At 43.0% G+C, this 23,883-nt stretch overlaps 1 protein-coding gene and 2 long non-coding RNA genes across 3 annotated transcripts in view; 1 reads left to right on the top strand and 2 right to left on the bottom strand.

Moving 5' to 3' along the window:
- LOC132882263 (NACHT, LRR and PYD domains-containing protein 12-like) overlaps nucleotides 1-2,039 on the top strand; it is a 232,484-nt gene extending 230,445 nt beyond the window's left edge. The window contains exon 8 of the mRNA XM_060915548.1: nucleotides 1,795-2,039. Coding sequence (XP_060771531.1) covers nucleotides 1,795-1,801 — 7 coding nt within the window. The 3' untranslated portion in view covers nucleotides 1,802-2,039. The remainder of the gene's footprint in view (nucleotides 1-1,794) is intronic.
- A 7,384-nt stretch (nucleotides 2,040-9,423) lies between these two features.
- Nucleotides 9,424-9,959, bottom strand: LOC132882271 (uncharacterized). Its single transcript, XR_009654155.1, has 3 exons — nucleotides 9,904-9,959; nucleotides 9,640-9,708; nucleotides 9,424-9,468 (listed from the first exon to the last, which is right to left on the bottom strand). It is a non-coding gene; the product is annotated as an uncharacterized LOC132882271 (long non-coding RNA).
- Nucleotides 9,960-10,116: 157 nt separating this feature from the next.
- LOC132882270 (uncharacterized) lies at nucleotides 10,117-23,297 on the bottom strand. The gene is made up of 3 exons (XR_009654154.1): nucleotides 23,180-23,297; nucleotides 10,284-10,302; nucleotides 10,117-10,171 (listed from the first exon to the last, which is right to left on the bottom strand). It is a non-coding gene; the product is annotated as an uncharacterized LOC132882270 (long non-coding RNA).
- Between the last annotated feature and the right edge of the window lie 586 nt (nucleotides 23,298-23,883).

The following is a 23,883-nucleotide window of genomic DNA, read 5'->3' on the forward strand; positions in this document are numbered from 1 at the left end:
CTTGAACAAATTGAAGTTGGGTGGTCTCTGTTTACATCCATGTCCAGTCATAATCAGTATTAGCTGCAGCATGTATATGGATGGTATAAGATACTAATACTAAGACACTTAATACTGATTATGAGTGGACATGGACGTAAACCGAGAACAGTCAGACATTAACTGACACAGCATGTTTACATGACAAAGTAAAATATAGAAAATATTCTTTAGACGTTACAAATAACTGGTCACCTACCATTCTCAATAAATTCACGAAGGTATCCTCCATGCTTTCGTGGCGCCGTGTCGCAGACCAAGATTCATGGCCACAGAGCCGTTTATTGAGATATTATTCCCTATATACGACTTTGCATGGCCAATAACCACACTGCCACCTCCTGGACAAAAGTGGTAGAACAGGCATTCCTGGTCTCTGCGCGCAAATCGTTTCCTTCAAATCTCCATCCGAGTGAATTGTGCCAAAAATCACGTGAGAAGGATGACGCAACTGAGCGAGCAAATAGGAACCTGCACATGCAAATCCTGTTGTGCAGCTTTGCAGATCTGAAGTTACAAGTGCAAATTCGAAGATGCGCTTTCACAAGTTGTGAAATATGCTTGCAGTTTGCTTTTTGCAGATGTGTGGATCTGAAGTTACACTTACAAACTCTGAGATGCGCATTCACAAGTTGCGAATTACGGGTTTTACAAGTGCAAATCATAGTCTGCTCTTCTTCGGATATATGGTACTATCCTACCTTCATACTATTTACAAGTGCAAATCATAGTCTGCTCTTCTTCGGATATATGGCACTATCCTACCTTCATACAGGGGGGTGTGCGGGCAGAATCTGTGGCAGGGGGCAGAGGGGGGAGGAGGGGCAGAACAGGGAGGGAGTTGAGCCTCCTGACCGCCTGGTGAAAGAAACTGTTCTTGAGCCTGCTGGTTTTGGCCGGAGTCTCCGCAGTCTCCTCCCGACGGCAGCAGGCTGAAGAGGCTGTGAGATGGGTGGGTGGGGTCACCTGCAATCCTGATGGCTTTGCGGGTGAGGCGGGAGTTATAAATATCCATTAGAGAAGGGAGAGAGACACCAATGATCATTAAAGTGTTGATTTAAAATGAATCTGAAAGCAGAAGACAGGGAGTCAGTCCGAGTCTCCAAAATGTCCCGTCTGAGTGCATGAGAGTGATTGTAAATGAGCCCCTCGTCTCCTTGCGACACCCTGCTGTCTCTGACTTCATCCTGCTGCTTTTGTCTGAATAAGGTGATCTCGGCTTTTCCCTGTTCTGATCAGCAGCACACTTTCTTCTCAACTCTCCTCAAAACTCAGTAAAATGATCCTCTTTAATGCCACACGGCCACAAATATGTGATTTAAGGAGCCACTTGACTCACTCTGACACTCCTTCCTGCTCTCCACCTCCACACCGTGTCTTCTGTCCTTCCTGTAAACTTCACCTCGGCTTCTTCTTAAAGTCTGCACTTAAATCTACATGTAGAACAAGAGATCAAACCCACCGCAGTGGGAGTTACTGTTTAAAAAGCTCCAAAGCCTGGGATTGGATAAGAGCAGTGATGTGATGGGAAACGTCTGCTCACTTTCCTGTTAGATCTTGTGGAAGTTCTCGTTTGTTGGAGCTAAATGTTAGAACACAGATCTTATAGAAGACTGAATAAATGTTGGATTAAATTATAAACAGGAGATGATAATAATGTTTCTCTTGGAGCAGAGATGATTACATGCTGGTGGTCATGAAGTACCGCAGTCCAGTGTGTGGGGATTAATCCAGATGTTTTTCTTTTCTTTTCAGGATTTAATGAACATCTGTGTGTGTGTGATGAAGACTCTCGTGTTCCTGCAGTTCCATGTTGGAAATGAGCACTTTATTAGGAACAACTTGTGACCTGCATGAAACTGCTTACAGTACTCTGCACAATTTACCAGTCAAATCCATTCCAAAGAAATAAAAATAGTGTTTTTATTTTTATTGTATAAAACTAGTTTGTGTATTTAAATTTCTGCAACAGTTCAATAAATTTATATCTCGTATCAAAATACATATGAACTTATTTGCCTGCTGTACATTATTCCTTGATGTTTCAGGTGTAATGGTGTGGCGCGCGCGCACACACACACACACATACTGAAAGAAATCAGTATGGCTCAGTCGGCTAAGGCGCCATACCATAAATCTGGGGACCCGGGTTTGATTCTGTCCCGAGGTCATTTCCTGATCCCTCCCCGTCTCTCTCCCGCTCATTTCCTGTCTCTACACTGTCCTATCCAATAAAGATGAAAAAAGCCCAAAAAAATCTTTAAAAAAAAAAAAAACATTTCATTCAGTCTTATCTGCAGTCCAGTGGGATAATGTGAGGGCTTTGTGTGAAGTAGTGTAACTGCAGCGTGTGTGATGGCTTTAGTATTTGATTCCTCTTCTATAGGGCTGGAGGACTCGAGTCCAGTCTTGTGATTACAGATTTTATTTGTAATAACTCCACCCCACCCCTCGGTGTAGAAAGGGGACGTTATTAAACAGCACCTAATTATTTATTTTAAAATAATAATAATCAGAATTCAGTGATCTACAAATGGAATGTGAGTCCGTGTGAAATGAAGTAGGGGTTTAATTATGCATGACTCAGTCTGCAGCCCTGCCCCAGTAAACAGTAACAAAACATCATTAAGTCATGAATTAAATTAAACCTCATGCGTCAAACTCAAGGTCTGTGAGCCAAATATGGCTTGCTGCCTCATTTCATTCAGCCCCATGAACCTAAAGCAAAAGAATAATGTTGAAAGAGCCTGCAGTTCTCTCCTCCTACATTTCACACTGTCTCGAATTCTCACTGTAGCCCAGAGACCGTGACTGTACAGCACGGACACATCTCTGTGCTGAAACTCTGCTGAAAGCCAACGTCCATGTGCTGTGTTTGATGGAAGTCATACTGGCGTCTAAACAATTCAGAAACCCATCAGATGTGGGCAGTGGCGTAAACAGGAATTACTCTGTGTGCGCAGGATCTTTGCAAAATAAAATCATGATCGCACAATCATTTAAGGCACAATCTCCCATCAAACAATCTCACTGCACGAGGAACAAAATTTAAACACAACATATTGGAGAGAGTGTGCAATTCTTCATTATACAAATATTATATTTTATTGGCAAAGTATGATTGTAAAAGATGCCCACTGAACATTTTGACTGCATCCCCAGTCAAGACTGGCTAAATCCAGCCCAGATCCACACAAGCTTTCTTTCTTGAAAGATGATGATAAAAGGCTTAATAATATCCATCCATTATCTATAGCACTTCTCCATCAGGGTCGTGGGGGAAGCTGGATCCAATCCCAGCTGACTTCGAGCAAGAGGAGGGGTTCACCCTGGACACGCCACCAATCTATCACAGGACTGGCTTCATAATATATCGATAATTAAAGGGGCATCCACTATTAAAAGTAATTGATTTGAACTTGTTCCAATGGAAAGACATGAATCAGAAATGTTCTGGTAAATATTAATGAGAAATTAATGTTGAATAATTGACATTTAAGACACAATATGACCAAATATTTTGTTGAACATATTTTGTTTTGGTCAACATCTTGATTTTTTTTTTTAAGCTGAATTTTATAATCTAACTTTTTCAAAAACATCACATTTACACGTTTTCTTTTCAAACATTACAAAGGTATGTGTTTTTTTCCCCGAAGTGTTTGGCTACGAAGTCAGGTTGAAGTCCAGCTGACTCTGATTTCATTCTATAGGTTATGAAAGTGTGTGCGCACAAGGCACCTTGTTTCCACTCGTACCCCTCTTCACCAACAGGTAACAGGTTCCATTCTAGTTCACACACCAAGTTCTGGAGAACATGCAAACTCCACCCAGAAAGACCTCAATCAGCCGTGAGGTTCGAACCCAGAACCTTCTTCCTGTGAGGTGACAGTGATAACCACAGCACCACTGTGACTCTCTCTGCTGGAGCTCCTTTTAGTAACTCATATTCACAATGGCACACATCATGGGACTCACGATTATTAAAAGTCCAAGTTTAACATTTAAGCACATTTTATTTTTCAGGTTGAAACAAACTCAGTCCCACATTCTCATTCATTTGCATGCCTGTGGAGGAGCAGTCGAGTTGAGTTCGTATCGAAGCTGAAATGCACCTCGATATCAAATAATACCACATACGACGTGAACAAAGACATGCTTTAAATCAATAAATGTTTTATCTGGTCCCTCTTCACCACGACGGTCCAGTACAACGCCTGCATTACTGCTGACGCCGCCCCAATCCGCCCGTCCATCTCACGCTCCAGTTTACCATCACTCGTGAACAAGACCCCGAGATACTTGAACTCCTTCACTGCTTCATTGCTGCCCCCAGTGAAGGAGTTATGATCCTTTGACAGTAAATTAAGAACACTATAAAGCTGCATTTTGTCCTGTTCGCTGTGGGTGGAGTTTGACATTTAACCCCCTCCCATGCTCAAATATCAAGCTCCGCCCATGGAGCCACACCTTCTGCAAATCACACGCTCATGACACAGTGCAGTGAAAAGAGGAAACAAAACCACGGAGAGCAATCATTTGTTCAGACTCAGGTTCATCACATTCATGTAAATATGAGTAAGTCGGAAGCTAAAGTTGTAATTAAGGGCCGAATCAATGTGTGTGTGGCAACATAAATGGAACAAAAACTGAAGGAAGATCTCTTTTAAAAATAATCCATGACTGGTGTGCAGGATCAGGAGGAGGAAAGGGTTATGAGAAGAAGAAGGAATGATCAGACTTGTGTCAACATTTCCAATCTTTATTTGATGGGAAAAGACAATAATGGAAAGTGTGAATACTGTGGAGATGCAGAAACAGTTGCCCGTGTTTTATTGTTCTGCCAGAAGTATGATTCAGAGAGAAAAGTGTTAAAGAATGTGCTCTGAGAGATTAGAGAACAAAATATGAGTGATATTGTAAGACAGTGGTCAGGTGACACGTGTTGGAAACTTGTAGAGTATTTAGGATCAACAAGACTAATGAACAGAATGAGAAGCAGTAGGATTAGTGATTAGTTCTCTCTCTGAGTATTAATGTGAGAGATGGTAGGGCTGTAGTCCACACTCCAGATCAGAGGGGGCGGTAGTGCACCGCTAAACTCTTCACCAACCCACAAAGAAGAACGGGGGTGTGGAGGCCCAGCACCAATGAGAAAATCAGAAATGAAGGTGTGTATGAAGCTGGTCATGTGACTCAAACTGAGAACTGGCAGTCAACATGTTCCACAGCCTCAGCCGAGGTGGTCAGTAAGATTCAAGAGAGGGATATCGGGGGGATGGTGCGTCGATCAGTCGCATCCCTCTGAGCTCCTCAACAAGGTCCCCGTGTAAAATTTATTTGAAGCGTATTACTCCACTTGACCTTTCCTTTTAACCAAAACTCAGCCCGAAAATGAAGAAAAATATTAACACGAAACCCCAGGCAGTAAAAAGTCTCCCGTTTAAAAGCAAGGAAAAGTTGAGTGAGCATGACTGTGCTACACCCAGGGAAACAGCTAGCAACAACAAACGGGATAGAGAGACAACGCCAACAAATACTCCTGAAAAACACACATGGACAAGAAAACGGAAGGCATATCTCCAGAAGAAGAAACAAACGCATCAGCTGAAACTATATTGAAAGCTATCGAGTTACTGCAAAAACGTGTCGACGACCGCATGGAGGAAATTAATAAGCAGATGCAACAACATAGCTCCATGTGAGCCGCTATATCTAAAACGGTACAGTTCAACTCAGAAGAGCTAAAAGAATGCAAGACGAAAATAAAACACTTGGAAACACAAATGGAAACACTTAGAAAGGAAAATGATGACATGAAGGGATGTGTATTGAACCGAGAAAGATACAAAAGAAGATGGCGCCTTCTCATTAAAGGAAAAAAAGGAAAAAGCCACGAGAACGTCAGAGCAGAGGTGCTGGAGCTCCTGGGTAAAATTGTGCCTGACTTGGCGGTGAAGATGGATGATGCGGTTGACGTTGTCCACAGAGTAGGTCGAGCGATGGAAACCAGGCATCGACAAATCGTTATTCTATCTGCGAGGCGGGCAGTGAGGGATGACATCCAGAAGCGAACGAGAACTTCCCCAGTCTGCAAAGAAGAAGGGATCCGCTTTGCTGAAGACCTGACCCAAGAAGACTGGCGGTCCAGACAGGCACTGTGGCCAGAAATTGAGCAGGCTAGAAAGGAAGGCAAGACTGCGGGCTTTAGGGGCCTATTTGGCCCCTTCATTGAAGGCAAGCGCATTATGGAAGAGACCTCAGGTTTGGGCTGATCTTTAACTTTGAAATGTAAACATCGTGGAACAGTTCTGAAAATGGGACTTCTACCTCAAGGTTTTCCACTCCACCTCCCTCAACTTCTCAAAGAAGTTTATTTTATGTGTTCTGTGTTCCAGTTAAAAACTGATAGTTCTTTTATTTCTTTGAATACAAGGGGACTTAAAGACTCAGTTAAGCGCAAAGCTGTTTTTCTGTTCTGCAAAGCGCAACAAGCACACTGTACTTTTCTGCAGGAAACTCATCTCATCTCATTATCTGTAGCCGCTTTATCCTGTTCTACAGGGTCGCAGGCAAGCTGGATCCTATCCCAGCTGACTACGGGCGAAAGGCAGGGTTCACCCTGGACAAGTCGCCAGGTCATCACAGGGCTGACACAGACACAGACAACCATTCACACTCACACCTACGGTCAATTTAGAGTCACCAGTTAACCTAACCTGCATGTCTTTGGACTGTGGGGGAAACCGGAGCACCCGGAGGAAACCCACGCGGACACGGGGAGAACATGCAAACTCTGCACAGAAAGGCCCTCGCCGGCCCCGGGGCTCGAACCCAGGACCTTCTTGCTGTGAGGCGACAGCGCTAACCACTACACCACCGTGCCGCCCTGCAGGAAACTCATTCTGATAAATCTGATGTCAAGTTTTGGTGACAATGGGGAGATAAAATCCTCTTTAGTCATGGGACAAATCGTTCAGCTGGAGTTGCCGTGTGTTTAAACAGATGTCCTGGTAAGATTCTGTGAGACGAGGCAGATGAAAATGGACATTGGGTTGCCTGTGTTATGGAAATTGACAATGTTCTTATTGTTTAGATTAATGTTTATGGTAATAATAATGATGATTAAAAAAAAATAGAACCTTGTTGCATCAGTTATCAAAGAACTACATGCAAATTTCCCCACGGATAATATAGTGGTTGGAGGTGAGTTCAACTTCACTCCTGATGAGTGCATGGATAGATGGCCTTCACGACTATCACAACAATATAGGAATCCAATTATAGGGAATTCATGAGTGATGACAAATTGATAGATATCTGGAGAACTTTAAACAAAGAGGTTAAACAGTTTACTTGGTACAAACCTAATGGTCAAATCAAATCACGTATTGATTATTGGTTGGTATCAAACTCAATTTTAAAACGTGCCACAGAAACAACAATTTCTAATAGAACTTTAAGTGATCATTGTATCATTAATTTGAAGCTGGCAAACAAAAACAGAAGCAATAAATTCAAAAAGTATTGGAAATTTCATTCACAGTTGCTAAAGAATGAGGAGTATTGTCATCATATTAATCAACTAATTCTGGATATTAAAAATGACAGTTCGATCAACACATCAATACTGAAATGGGAATATCTAAAATTCAGTATAAGAAAACTTTCAATAGCTTTTGGGGAAAAATTGAATCAGAAAAGGAGAGCAGAGGAAGCAAATCTGATCAAAGAACTCATGACACGCTACACTAAACTAAATTGGAGTGAAGACGATCGAGAAAAAGTAAACAGCTTGCAGTCCAGACTGGATGAGATGTATTTAAATAAAGCAAAAGGAGCATATGTAAGGTCCAGAGCCAAGTGGATAGAAGAGGGAGAAAAAAGCACAGCCTATTTCTGCAATTTAGAAAAACGTAGACAAGAATATAATTCAATTTGTCGTCTAATAATTAATGGAAAGGAATGTACAGAACCCAAACGCATAACAAAAGAAGGTTTTGATTTTTACAGGAACCTTTACAAATCTTCAGACTCGGAACAGAGTGCCACGCTCTTCTTTGATAAGATAAATAATTTGTGCTGGCAGTTGTTGCAGTTGCGTTGTCTAGTTCACTATGCTAATGGGGCACACCTTTCTATGCTTTGATATCCGGCCTACAGGTTTTACGATGAATGCGTAAAAAGGGCTTCCCCTGTTTTAAAAACCAGCAGCCGCCACTGTGCCACCATCACCACCATCAACAACATCATCTGTGTGGCTGTCAGGGGGGGTGCTACAGAAAGGAGACACGAACAGGCCTTTTCCATTTGCCCTTTTGGCTGCACCAAGTCAAACCATGCTGCACCAATTTGCGTTTCCATTATCAGTTCTAATGAGCCGAGTCTAACCATGCTGAGGCCCCAAATGGACCATCTCTGCAGATGTGACATTGAGCCATTTGTTCAGCTGATCAGTAGGGATGCTCCTGGCAACTAATTTGCCAGTCAATTTTTTTAGACAAGTTGACTAGTCTAAAGTAAGAAAACACTCAGAAATCAGTCAAAATTGAGCACAGTTTTAATTTGCTACGGTTATAGAGCCATTTAACACCATTAATCATGTTCTTCAATAATCTAATAAATGTTGCTATGTGGCATTTCTCGCCCTGCATTTACAAATGTCGCACATATAACATGATGACAACTCACATATCTTGTGCAGGTAACTTGCTGAGTGTGCCAAACAGTATGTTGGCAGTGCTACAGTAGCACCTGTAGCTCGCTCTCCATGCAGGTAAACGTCCACAACCTGTGCTGAATGTGGTTACACATTGCTCCAGTTGAGTGGTTATATGCCAGTTTATTCTGACAAAGCCTACATGCAACCTTATTTTCCATTTTCTATACTGTCGCAGCACATTGCTTTTACGCGTTTGTCACATTATAGTCCACCTCTCTTGTTGGATTGAAACTGCTGTGCTAAATCAGTTTCAATGAAAAAAAAAGCATTTGTAAAAATACTGTATAAATAGAAATATTTCTAGTTTTGTTACTACTCCTCTTTTCTGCCCTTGGCTATGAGAGGTCTCCATGATCATCATGTTTGATTACTCAATTAATTGTGTGTTATGCAGGGCTTTTGATGTCAGAGACACTATTTAAAATGTGACCCCACCTCAAAATCAGAGTGGATGATTGACTCTGTGCCATCGCTATCCATGTGCTCGTTAAGGGACTGCTGCACAGTAGAAGAGAGACAATTCATGACAAATGTGATGTTTAGGGAGAAGTGTCACACGGAAGGCAGAAGACATCAAGTATGCTTATAAAGCCAAACGCTAACCATTCTGTGCCGTTTAAATCACAATATAAACTCACCTCGAAGTCGGAGTCCATAGCGTCACCCGTGCCATCGCTGTCTTTGTCTGTGCGCTCATCAAGGGAGTGCTGTACAATTGATCACGTCCTGTTACATCACTTGGTTTTAATCAAAAACAGCCACAGCCAATGAGCTGTGTATACATACGGTAAAGCATCAAGTTGGTAGGCAATGCATGCAATATCTTAGTTAATAATCATAATGAACACAGACATGAAACAAACAGTAAGGGAACCTACTTTTTCAGGCTCATCATTCATCCTCTCCCTTTCACCATCACTGCTATTTACACCGTGCCCACTGGGTTGCTGGGGGGGGGGGGGGGGGGGGGGGACATTTTTGGAAATAACTTAATATTTGGAGTTATATGCACACCTCATGTCTCATGACAACATGATGTTTAGGGAGAAGTGTCACACCGAAGGCAGAAGACGTCAAGTATGCTTATGAAGCCAAACACTAACCATTCTGTGCCGTTTAAATCTATCACAATATAAACTCACCTCGAAATCAGAGTCCAAACCGTCACCCGTAGCATCGTTGTCTTTGTCCATGTGCTGTAGAAGAGGAGAGACAATTCAGGACATGATGTTCACTTGGTTTTAATCAACTGCTGAGAGGAGACAATATGTGGCTTATTGAAGTTGAATGAATATTACACATTAAAGTATACCATGACACTTAAAATTGTCCAGACTGTACAAATGTAATCTTACCCGTACCTCTTGATGACTCCCAACCTTGGCATCTTCAGTGAAATCAGAATCTGAGCTGCATAGATGATGATTATTGCCACACATTCGCTAAATATCTATAACCCATACGCAGTTTAACCACAACACAATACATTTTACTAATAATATGTATTGATTGTATTGTTTACCTGTCTCCAACACTGGCATCTGAAATAAAGTCAACAATATTAGATTGTTTGGTAACATTAATGTTACATGAAGCTTGCAAATATACAAATATTTTACACTTTAAATTTGAAGACATTTGGCTGCACACCAATGCAACAAAATGTGTTTTAGCAGTTGACATTAATGCTCCCATTTCTCCTAAGGTGAGGAAAAGTTTAGTTAGCCTGGTAGTTACTGAGCAAAGTAGCTAGATATATTATATATATGGCTACATGGGCGTCGTCACCATTGAATGTGAAGGGGACGTGTCCCCCTCACATTTTATAACTCTTCGTTTGGACCCCTCCACATTTAACATAAAATATGAGTTCACCAGCGCCGTTTCTATTGCTTCGTGAAAGAATCCATTCCACTTGATTGATAAGAGAATACACAGACCACTGAAAATCCACTCTGGGTTTTCCGGGCGTTCCCTACAACAACTCACCACGTGCAAGCGAATCTCAGCGCGAGCAGAGACAGCTGCTCGAGAGTGAAGGAGGTGATATCAGCCACATTGCCACCTCACAACAACAGCTTTTGCTGAAACCTTATTCTTTTGTTATCTGCTCTCAAAATTAACCCTAGGCCACGTTAAATTAATGTTCAACTAAACAATGAAATGAGCTTAGCCTAATGGGGTATTCTTGGTTGATGGTGAATTCATTCATCTCATTATCTGTAGCCGCTTTATCCTGTTCTACAGGGTCGCAGGCAAGCTGGAGCCTATCCCAGCTGACTACAGGCGAAAGGCGGGGTTCACCCTGGACAGGTTGCCAGGTCATCACAGGGCTGACACAGACAACCATTCACACTCACATTCACACCTACGGTCAATTTAGAGTCACCAGTTAACCTAACCTGCATGTCTTTGGACTGTGGGGGAAACCGGAGCACCCGGAGGAAACCCACGCGGACACGGGGAGAACATGCAAACTCCACACAGAAAAGCCCTCGCCAGCCACGGGGCTCAAACCCGGACCTTCTTGCTGTGAGGCGACAGCGCTAACCACTACACCACCGTGCCGCCTGATGGTGAATTGTTTGCAGTATTTGCTCCTCCCCAGACACAATGGACATAAGGACATTCTTTACAAAGCAGCGGAAAGTCAGTCAGAATTTCCCCACAGGACAGGGTTTTTTTTTGTCCCAATGGAAATGTTAGTGCAGTTAGCTGGCTAGTCAATGTTAGGAGATGTATCAGCTAGCTTAATGTTAGCTATCATTTAATTCAAACCCAGTAGGCCTGCCTTACTGTAATGCCAAGGATGAGGTCAAGTCTGCTCTGATGATATTTACTGATTCCCTGTTGTGATTTGAAGAACTTGTTTTGTCTGGTCTTTGCCAGTTTTCTGGAAAGTAACATGGGAAACCAGTGTCTGGGGAAGGAACAGTAGAAAGGAAAGCGATGGAGAGAGATGGGTGTTATTCCAGGTGGATTGTGAAGGAAAGGGGGATAAAAGTTATGAAGTGGTAGAAATTGTGGTGGCACCAATGTAAGGAGTTCTATCTATAAATCTATTTGTTATACTGATCTGTAAATGTTACTGTAGTACCACCATTGCATGTAGGTTGACAAAACTGCACTTGATCATTGTGTGAAGTTCTCTTTTATGTGTCGTTGCTTGACACAATGTGATTGTGTGTTATGAAGACTGCATGATGCCATGCCATTTTTGTGATGAGTATCACTAAATCGGAAAAAAGTAAAACGCACCCACTAAAGTCACTGTTGGTGGTGAACAAAATCGCACCTGTTCATTGTGTGAAGTTGTTTTGTGTGTCACCGTTGCTGGACACAGGGTGATTTTGTGTTATGAAGTTTGCGTGACGCCATGTCATGCCTGTTCATTGTGTGAAATTATGAATATTCTTATTTTTAAACATACAGCTGAGTGTCACTATTGCTTGGCACAGTGGCACATTGTGTTACATCTAAAACTAAAAAAAGGAAACACAAAATAAAAAGCAAAATGCACCCATAAATGTGATAAACTGTGTCACAGTCATCTCATTATCTTGGGCAGAGCAGTGGGTTTAAAAACAGGCTGATGAATATATGAACTCGTTGAATGAGGACTAAGGCTACGTTCACACTGCAGGCTGAAGTGACTCAAATCCGATCTTTTCGCCCATATGTGACCTGTATCCGATCTTTTATTGACAATATGAACGACACAGATCCGATTTTTTCAAATCCGACCCAGGCCGTTTGGATATGTGGTCCTAATTCCGATTCCTATCCACTCTTTTCATATGCGACTTCAGTCTGAACCGCCAGGTCGCATTCATCTGACTTACACGTCATCAACAAGCCACAAACGTCACTATTCTGAGCTGAAGTAGGCGGCGGGTAGGGCTGCTCGATATTGGAAAAAATCAATATCACGATTTTTTCAGTAAATATCGATATCGCGATTTTTAAAACGATATTTATACACCTTTTTTTAAAGCCCTGATCATCAACACCCGAGGCACCGGGCCACATTTTTATAGTACAGGCCTCATAGGCTACCTGTCAACCCTTCCCGTTGTACCCTGAAACGCCTTTTACTTAAACTATTTACTGTGCAAGCGCGTACTTTGCATAGGTCCTATCGCCTGCACAAGGCTCACGTTCTCCTCACTCAACATTTCCGATCACAGAGGATGGAGCCAGCGCTGGTATTACCAGTGATTACTGCGTAACGTCCGCACTGGCTCGTAGCCAGCCAAGGATAAAATCTCTCTCTCACACACACACACACACTACAACGTAAGCTTGTGTGTTGTTAAGACACCAACATTAAACACGCACACACACGGACTGGCCATTGGGAGTAGCGGGAGTTTGTGGGCCGGCGGAGAAAAAAAAAAAAACAAAACAGTTGCGCGCTGGCCTTTAATATGATAAGCAATGTTAACAGTTTCTTAAAGAAACTGTTAACATTGCTTATCATATTAAAGGCCAGCGCACAACTGTTTTGTTTTTTTCTCCGCCGGCCCACACTGAACCACCGGGAAAACTCCCGCTACTCCCGATGGCCAGTCCGTGTGTGAACACGCACAATATAGAGACAAGTCCTTAAGAATTAACATACATGAAAATAGCTCAGCGGCATGTAAACATTCCCTGAAAGTGTAGGTGGCACTGCGGCTAGATGCTACGTGAAATGGCACAAGGCAAACACCATGCGTCGCTCAGTCAACAGACAAAATCCACGAACCCAGTAGTCCTCCTACTACTGTGGGTTAGTGTTCTGTGGCCAAAAACACCCCATGCACAGTCATTCCAAAACATCCCCACTAGTTGCAGGTTATGTCTCAAATACAGATATGCGTTGTGGATTAAGCGATCTATTTTCAAGCATCAGGCTTCTCTTCCTTCATCTTCCAAATGTGGACTCCGCTATCTTTTTGGCATGTCAGCATTGAAATACCATTTGCAGAGATATTTCACTCGCCATTAAGAAAAGTAAAAGCAACACATGATTAGGGCTACATGATTAGCAGGGGGACACCGTTTTAAGCGCACGGAATTTTAAAAACAATGTAATTACATCTGAGTCCGTCTACATCGCACAATAAACCCATCCTTAGCAGAACCTACTTCAAAGCATGATGCTAGCTGCAGATGCACAAGTCAAAATCAAATGAACCCAAGTAAACATGCCGCGGCGGGCAACATTAATAACCAAATTGCCTTACCTTAAAACGCTGCCTTGACCACAGGACGACTCGCAATTATTCCACTTAAATCCACATGGTTTAACACATCTAACACAGCTAGCAAGCTGGATATGTGCTAATATTGTTGTGCTTGTTTTCTTCCGTAGATGCCATTTTTACATTACCCAGTCCCACATCCAAAAATATGACGTAAATATGTTAATTGTATTATTATAACTATTAGCAAGCAAATCAAACAACATATTAAGAAATCAATATATCAAATCACCCGACACGTATGAAAACAGAAGAACTGATTTTTTACTGTTGCGGAGATATCGCGGGAGTAGAATGGATGACGTATGCAAGGCTACGGTGTGCCTTAGGGGACAGAAGGGTTCGTTTTACCTTACTGTCACGTCAATGTTATTGTTGTTTTATTGCCATTGTAGAAATATTGTGCACGTCCCTTTCGACAAATGACAAAAAATTGTTTCATATCGATATTATGAATTTTGATATCGTTTGACACCAATATCGATATCGTGATAAAAATACGATATATTGCACAGCTCTAGCGGCGGGTCTCTCAAAAAAGTTACAACAACATGGCGCATAATCACAGGCGCGGATAGAGGGTGGGACGAGTCATATTTAAATTCACCTCGTTCGGTCCCCCCCACTTATAGGGAGGAAAAAACGTCTATGCTGTCTTTCCTTGCATAAGGCAAACCTCACGGAAAAATCAAAAGACTAATTACCATTCGGTTTATTGAGGTGCACAGCAGTGTATACATAGTTGCAACAACTCACATAAAACAAAACAAAGACTGATATTCGGTTGGTTGAGCTGCGCAGACTGCACAGGTTGCGAGCTCGAGCTTGGTTGCTATGGTTACTAACAACAAGTTTGACAGGCATATCGGGGTTGGGGTTGGTTTGCAGGCAGCTTTGTCCCCCCCCCCCAGTTTTTTGTCCCTCCCAGTTCAAAAAACGTATCTGCGCCCCTGCGCATGACATCAATGCGAGGGACGCTTCGGGCTGTGAAGGTTCTGAATCTTCTCAATGGAAGGACGCAGAGGTTAGGGAGCTGATTTCCATTTGGGGGGATGCAGCTATTCAAGCTAGATTGGATGAGTCATACCGCAACCGGGCGGTTTTACTTCCGTAAACACTGGCCATGCTCACTGCGTGTGACGTCGTCGTATCCTGCAATGCGCATGCGGAACACTTTTAGGTCGCTTTTCGTTCATACTGAGGATCACATACAAGTCGCATATATTTGTTAATGTGAACGACCTCACAAAAAAATCGGATTTCACAAAAAAATCGGAATTGAGCATTAAGCCTTGCAGTGTGAACGTAGCGTTATTGTTGAGTCTCTAAAACAGTCATTGAATTCAGTGACTTTTGTCGGTAAAATTAGGTGTTTAACAACCTGTTAAAAATCCACCAGAATGCAGGAAATGGCCTCTAATTAATTAATAAATGTTCTGGGGGAGGACCCCCCACACCCCCCGCCAGTGTGTCCCCCCCACATTAAAAATGCTTCTGGCGCCCCTGTATGGCTAACTTACATCACTGACACCATGATCAATTTTCTCCATACGGTATATTGTCCTTCGTGGTCTGGGCTCCTTGTCCTCTCGCAAATATGGCCGGTCCATGACCCATCTGTTCCTGTGAGGCGCCTCCATTTTCAGCCCTCAGCCCTTTTCTTTCCGCTCAGCCGCCGAGTTGAATCAGAGCGCGCGAGGCGTGTTTGATTTGATAACTTTAGCGGATGCTCGGCCCTGATTGGATGCTGGTTGCTGGGGGAGTTCTTCTTCTTCTTCAGTCAGGTTTATGTGGCGGTTGGCAAACGCAGTGCATTACCACCATCTACAGGACTGGGGTGTGTACACTTGAATTAATTACTTGCACTACTCATAATGTGCTATGAAAGAGAGATGTAAATGAGAGGGTGCGAGAGCCAGAGAGGGAGAAAGAAAAAAAAATCCAACTGAATACCAGATAAATAATTGCATAATTAAACAAAAGTAGATCAAAGAAACAAATGACCAACTGCAAAACGTGAAAGCTGAAATCCCCTAGATGCGCTTAGATAGTTGACTTGCCCTGAGAAATGCTAATACTGCATCGGTGATGTGTTTGGATCTAGGCTCAACTAGTAGATTTTCTAAAGACAGTGTCAGTTTAGATTTTTCCACAGCCTTTTTCAGTCCTTCTCTTTGCCTTGAATAATGCGTACATTTAAGTAAAACATGCTCTACATCTTCTGTCCCTCCACAGTGCTCACACAAACCAGTAAGATGTTTCTGAATCTTAAATAGGCTGCTATTCAGCCCTGTGTGGCCTATCCTTAATCTGGAAAACCATACCTCTTCCTGTCTCCCAGCATAACCTGATTTACTGAATGTGACATGTCTATGTACCTTATATAGATGTCTTCCTCTCTTCTCTTCCTTCCATTCGGCTTGCCAAAGTTTACTCACGTTAGTGTAGATTAAAACCTTAACTTCTGGCCGGCTGAGGGGAATTACAAGTTGGACTTCAGTGTTTGTAGTAGCCTCCTTTGCTAGCCTATCTGCTGCCTCGTTGCCCTCCACTCCCCTATGAGCAGGGACCCACACAAACTGGACATGCAGGCCTTGTTGGGTTAGTACAAACAATATTTGATTGATCTCATTTAGTAAGTCCTGACGGCATGGTGAGGAACCATTTTCTATAGACAATAAGGACGACATTGAGTCTGAACAGATCACAGGCTGAAGAGTCTTAAAATCCTCTATCCATTGGAGGGCAAGTATGATGGCTGACATTTCCACTGCAAGGATAGACAAATGGTCAGAGGTTCTCTTTTTAACTGAGATATTAAGGTCTGGTATGTGCACTGCTGCCCCCGTTCTGCCATCAAGATCTTTGGATGCATCTGTATAAATGATTGTATGGCCATAGAACGCATGCTGCAGATATTGGTCAACATCCCAATATATTCCATTATTTGCAATTTTATTTTTTGCTTCAAATATTACAGAGGGTATACCAAATAGCCATGGAGGGGTTCTGCTTAAAGGAACTGTGTCACAGCAAGAAACGGCACCAATTTCCAACTCATTCGCCCACTTGTTCCCTCCCCAACCAAAACTGTTGTTCTGCGATTTACCATATTCCCAACAATCCAGTAGCACCTGTTTTGTAGGGTGTGACTCTTCATGCCCCCGTAAAGTTGTCCAGTACGCCATACTGAGCTTAAGTCGCCTAAGGTGTAGGGGCATTTCCCCTGTTTCAATTTGTAATGCTGGTATAGAGGATGTTCGAAATGCACCACTACAAATTCTCAAGCTTGTAGAATGAACTTTATCTAGGCCGCTGAGCAAGGTCTTAGAAGCCCCCATGAAAGCTACACAGCCATAGTCTAGCACCGACCTAACCGAGGCAATATAAATTCTTCCCAACGCAAACCCTGTCGCTCCCCAGTCAAACCCTGATACACATTTGAGAACATTCACAGCCTTTTTACATTTCTCCATGACTTTCTGTATAGGGGCAATTCCATGTAAATGTCAACCTCACCATGCAAAAATAAAGCATCCCAAATTTCAAACTAAACAAACTAAATAAATAAACAAATAAATACACACATAATATTTTGATCACCTAATATGTCACTGTCAGTCTTTCTTTCTTATAATGTAAACCCCAAGCTAAAATCAACTTTGATCATGTACAATTCTATATTATTGCCACAAGCCACAGAAATGTATGCTAAAATCCACAAAACAGCAAAACAATAGCCATCCTAAATATTATTTAAGAACTTTGATAGTTTTAGCTGATATTTAGAGAGTTTTTCAAAGGGTTATGGTGGTTAAATTGCTGATTTTCTAAACATATGCCATGTCTATTTCAGACGCGTCACATCCATAACGGAATTTCGTCACATCCATAACGCTGACTTTTCCTTCCGAAACTCTGCATGAAATACAAAATATTTTAAACAAAGATTTTTTAATATTCACCTTGGACCCCTCTATCAAACGGATATCTCCATTTCGACATTAGGTTTACGATTTCACAGAGTTTGATAAAAATGTACAGTCACCCAAGAAAAGTGATACTTTTTCTGTCACATCCATAACGCATCTTTTATTGGCATTTTCTGGCATGCCCTAGATGTACTATGGGAATTGTTCTTGTTCTATCGCTTCTCCAGTATGGTACAGCCTTAAAATATGCAACACCTGTTTAAATACGGGCGGCACGGTGGTGTAGTGGTTAGCGCTGTTGCCTCACAGCAAGAAGGTCCTGGGTTCGAGCCCCGGGGCCGGCGAGGGCCTTTCTGTGTGGAGTTTGCATGTTCTCCCCGTGTCCGCGTGGGTTTCCTCCGGGTGCTCCGGTTTCCCCCACAGTCCAAAGACATGCAGGTTAGGTTAACTGGTGACTCTAAATTGACCGTAGGTGTGAATGTGAGTGTGAATGGTTGTCTGTGTCTATGTGTCAGCCCTGTGATGACCTGGCGACTTGTCCAGGGTGTACCCCGCCTTTCGCCCGTAGTCAGCTGGGATAGGCTCCAGCTTGCCTGCGACCCTGTAGAAGGATAAAGCGGCTAGAGATAGTGAGAGACCTGTTTAAATACTGGGAGACAATAAAACATGCACTGGGTCATTTGTTGCCATTTTGAGTTCAAGTGTCACATCCATAACGCTGGAATTGCTCAGATGTTCCCTAAATGTTAGCTTGACATCGAACCATATACCCAGATACCTAATAGTGCATGTTTGAAAAAGAGTCTGACCGTACAATCGAAGGTCTACTGTAGGATTCACTCTCTTCTTTGAAAAACAAATAACTTGTGTTTTTTCCACCGACAGCCTGAATCCCCACTCTCCAGCCCACCTTTCCACTATATTAATAGCCCCCTGCATCTTCTTTTTCACATGGTCTACATTGCGGCCCCTCATCCACAAAGCCCCATCGTCTGCATACAACGCTCTATGAACAGCAGCATCCTCAATACCACAAAATATATCATTAATCATTATATTAAATAATACAGGGCTACACACACTCCCCTGCGGCGTTCCATTCTCTATTTGATATCTCCTGGACAGACTTGTCCCCACTCTCACTTCGATGGTCCTATTTCTAAGAAAGTCACGTACCCAGTTAAACATTTTACCCTTAATGCCCATCCTATGCAATTTCAACAACAGCCCTTCTTTCCACAACATATCGTATGCTTTCTCTATATCGAAAAAGATAGCCAGCACAGACTCCTTGTTAACCTGTGCCTTTCTCACTTCATTCTCCAGGCACAGGACAGAATCCATGGTAGTGCGCCCACTACGGAATCCACTTTGATAACATGAAAAAAGGCCTCTTTTTTCAACTTCATAGGTCAACCTCTTAGTCACCATTCTCTCCATGAGCTTGCATAAATTAGACGTCAGAGCGATTGGTCTATAACTTTTCACATTAGACTTATCCTTACCTGGCTTTCCAATGGGAACCACAACTGAGTGTTTCCAACTCACTGGTAACTTTCCTTGTTTCCAGACCTCGTTATACAATTTCAAAATCACAAACTTAGCCATAACATCTAATTCCTTAATCATTTTATAGCACACACCATCCTTCCCTGGTGAGGTATTCCTAACTCCAGCCAAGGCTCTTATGCACTCACTCATTGTAAATTCCCTATCCACCACACCATCACCAACATGTTCCCTCTCCAGGATCTCCTTGTTGTCTTGTATAATCTTTCCCCTCCGAGATAGTTCTTCACCTGACAAGTTTCCTGAGCTATGTATTCTCACAAAGGCTCTCGCCAACATTTCCGCCTTTTCCAAGTTTGTTACTGCTTCACTTCCATTATCTTTGATCACCGGTAAGGAGTGATCCCTCCTAATGCCCCCCATCTTCCTAATCATGCCCCACACATCACTGACCTTAATATCTGCCCCTATTTGGCTGCAGAAAGCTCTCCAATAACTCCTTTTTGTGTCTTTAATAATTCTTTTAACTCTGGCCTGAGCCCTTTTATATTCCAATAGGTTGTGATAAGTATGACTTGCCTTTAAAACCTTATTCCTGATCCTAATAGCATTTGTACACTCATCAGACCACCAAGGTACCATCTTCCTTCCCTGCCTTCCAGAGGACCTACCAATTACCTCTTCAGCTGAATCACACAGTATTCGTGTTATTATAGAATTTAGCTCGTCCACGTCGTCAGTGAGTACAGGAGGGAGCTGCATAAGCTTAGCACTTACAGTAACCCTATACAATCCCCAATCTGCCTGCTTCAACTTCCATCGCGGAAACCAGTTCCCCTCCAAACAGATATTTTGATCTCTAATCGTTGTAGTTATGACATAGTGATCACTGCCAAGAGAATGGTCAGAAACTTCCCATCTGCTTACGCCAGCTATTGGCCCAGAAGTAAATGTGAGATCTATTGCTGATTCAGTTCCATGCGCAGCATCATACCTTGTACTACTACCATCATTCAAACAACCGAGGTTAAAATCATCCATGACTTCCTCAACAGTGATCCCATTTACATCAGTTTTTGTGCCCCCCCACAAGGTATTGTGTGCATTAAAATCACCACAAAACAATATATTCCCATGTCCCACTTCACACAAACTCTCCAGTGCCTTTCTCACTATAACCTTGCATGGGTTATAGAAATTAATAATTCTCAGTCTAGTTTTGTCAATCCATATGTCAACTAACACCACTTCAACATCTTCATTCATTTCTAAAATCCTGTAATTGATCCCCTGCTGCACAAACGTCGCTACCCCCCCTCCCACCATATCCCTATCCTTCCTCACTGCCACATAACCATATAAAACAAAATCTAAAGAGGGCTTCGACCATGTTTCTTGTACGCAAATGATGTTGGGTTTGACGTCTTGCTCTTCAATAAACTGTTTAAACTCCTGGCCATTGGCCAGTAGACTCCTGGCATTCCATTGTAAAACACGCAAACACATTATGAACACTTGGGGGTGGATAGACGAAAGTCGGGGTCCAATGGCTCTGAAAGCATATTATGTATGTCGAGTACTGTCAATCCTCGAATGTCTAGATGCTTCTCAGCTGCCTTTTTTATCATTTTAATTTTGTCTGTCCGACTCTCAATCAGTGCTGATCGGTTAATAACCTCCGCTATGAAAGCAACAAAATTCTTCTTATTCACTATAAGTGTATCGTCAGTGAGTTTGCAACACTTTTGGGGCATTTGGACTCCAGCAGGCATAGGGGCAGCATGCAAACCAACATTAACAGCAGTTCTCGCTTTGTTTTCTTTGTTAACCCGTTTGATGGCCTCCGCATATGAGATCTGCTCTTTAACTTTAACATTTTGCACCTGAACGGCTTTCTTATGCATCTCACAGCCTCTGTATGCCGCACTATGTTCTCCACCACAATTGCAGCATTTAATTTTAGTGCCTTCTTCACATTTACCATATTCGTGCTCCCCCCCACACCTAGCACACCTACACTTGGCTTTACACACTAACGCAATGTGGCCGTATCTTTGGCACTTAAAACACCTTGTTGGCGGTGGAACATATGGTCTCGTCTGATAACTAACGTATCCGATCATAATTCTTTCAGGTTGCTTGGGTTCCTGCAATGTTAGTAGAACAGACAGACTTGGCGTTTTTATCCCCGCCCTGGTAACCAGCAATCGTTTAACTCTGATCACTCTAGTACCTCTAATGTTCTGCTTAATTTCTTCTTCCGACAGTTCAGTCGGCACACCTGTTATCACAACCAGTGCATTCCCCCTTTCCTCCCAGTCCTGAACTTTAACGTTAATTCCTAATAGGTTCCTACACTGCATCAGTCCCATACGCTGGTCCCTATCCCGACAAACAATTAGCAGACTCCCGTCTCTTAGAGGTTTAACATCAAACACATCACCAACCAGTTTGTGTATCTCTGCACTCACTTTCAAGGGGTTCAGTAAACCGGGTTTTTGAAATTTCATAACCACCTTAATGTCTCTCCTCTTCTGCTTAATTCTAGGACCATCAGGTGTATCTCTTGTCTTACGTTTTTTCCTTTGGTTTCTCGACTGCACTAGTTGAAAGTCGTCTTGCTGGTCACCCTCACTGATTGTACTCATTTCATCTTCCTCAAACTCAATGCTGGCTAAGACATTATCAACATCTTGTCCAGTGTCACACCCCAGTCCTCCTCTAACAAAGTTCGAATCCACCGGGTCCGGTGCTTCTTTCTCTGACTTACTCATTCCCACTTCAAAATCTAACACCAGGTTCTGCGTTCAGTGTTTCCGCGCCAAATCTGCTCCTGATTTTTCCCCCTTCTCTGCGCAGCCTCCGTCGCCGGGAAACGACCACCACCTCTCTGCTCACACTCGCTCCTCTGCTCCACTTCCTGCATTCAGACTCGAAAAGGATTTTCTGGGAGCGTTGCTGCTGGGGGAGTTCGATGCCTCAGCAACCAAAAGTCAGAAGCCAGCCAATCAGGGCCAATCAGATATCCAATCAGATTCATCTCGCGCACCAACTGCTTGGCGCCGAAACCGAGAGACCGGAAGAGAAAGCAGTCAGACGCTCCTGGACAAACAGATGCGCGCGCTGATGAAGCGGCTTAACGGAAATAAAATAAGTGTCGGGTTGGACAACTCTGTCAAAGATAAGAAAATGTTAACCGACCCAAAGCGAGTCGGACTGGTGGAGCACGGGGCGCTTGGTGTAAACCGTCCTAAAGGTGGCTGGCAAGCCTTTCCGGCACTAATGATCTCCGTCAAAGGGAAGAATGAATGTGGAGCAATGAGCGCTCACGGTGTAGTTGGCTGTGGGAGCTCAGGATATTAATGTTAGCTTCGCTACCGCAGGAGTTTCACCTGGCTGCCGCGCCTCCTCTTTATAGCATCCTTTGCGCTCCCTTTGCTGTGTGTTGTGTTGAAGACAGGGAGCGTTATGCATGCTGGGCCTGTTGCACTACAATAATCCATATACATGCACAAACGGGAATGCAGCCGATCTTTCTGTTTCTATCGGCAAACCAAAGCGCGCACAGTGTAACGCTACAGCGTCCCAGACAGCTTCATCAGCACAGCGGCCAGAAACACCTGCCCTTCCGGCCAAACACTGACAACAACCGCGGCTTCCTCACCGAACTCCTCCACCCGAGCCCCGCAGCAGCGCCAACTCTTACAACACTGACAAAAGTTATTTCTGACCTTTACATTCTTGTAGAAAGCCGAACTGCAATAGCGGCCAAAAAGATTTGCTGAATATGAGTGTCCGAACAAAACAAGAAAACACTCCAACATGTCTGCTCATCTGTGCGATCTTCTCCTTCTCCGTATGATGAACATTAATGGGCATGTGCGAGCAGGGTTGCCAGATACTGCTGACGGTTTCCAGCCCAAAATATGTTCAAAACCCGCCCAAAATGTAAAATGTACTTGATGCCTATCTTGTAAAGTAAAAATATGCAGCTAAAGTCCAGAATACTATTTGTAAATCGAACAACAATGCAAACAGCTTCTAAACGGCAGCATGAGGCCGTCAGTGGTGGAGGTGAAGAATCTGCTGTCTGGTCCTCGGCTCCGTGTGCTTCAATCAGATTATAACTCTGCAATCATCTGCTGGGTTCTGAATCCTACATGCACCAGTAGGTGGCGCACACGCAGAATATTCTGTAGGCTATGTTAGGCTACGATGCATATCGAACATCTGCATTGCTGACAGGGATGGCAATTTTCCGCCGAACGGCGGAAATCCGCCGTTTTGAATTTCATTTTTATCATTTTTGTGGAACGCCTAAATCCGTAGAGAAAAGTTTTAGGGGGGGTTAGGTACCTAACTTTTATTGCTGCTACCGAGATTAGTGTCAAATCGTATCGAAACCACATGTCTCGCGAACAACGGAAGCTTCTAT

This window comes from Neoarius graeffei, chromosome 2 (genome assembly GCF_027579695.1).
Source record: "Neoarius graeffei isolate fNeoGra1 chromosome 2, fNeoGra1.pri, whole genome shotgun sequence".
Classification (NCBI taxonomy): domain Eukaryota; kingdom Metazoa; phylum Chordata; class Actinopteri; order Siluriformes; family Ariidae; genus Neoarius; species Neoarius graeffei.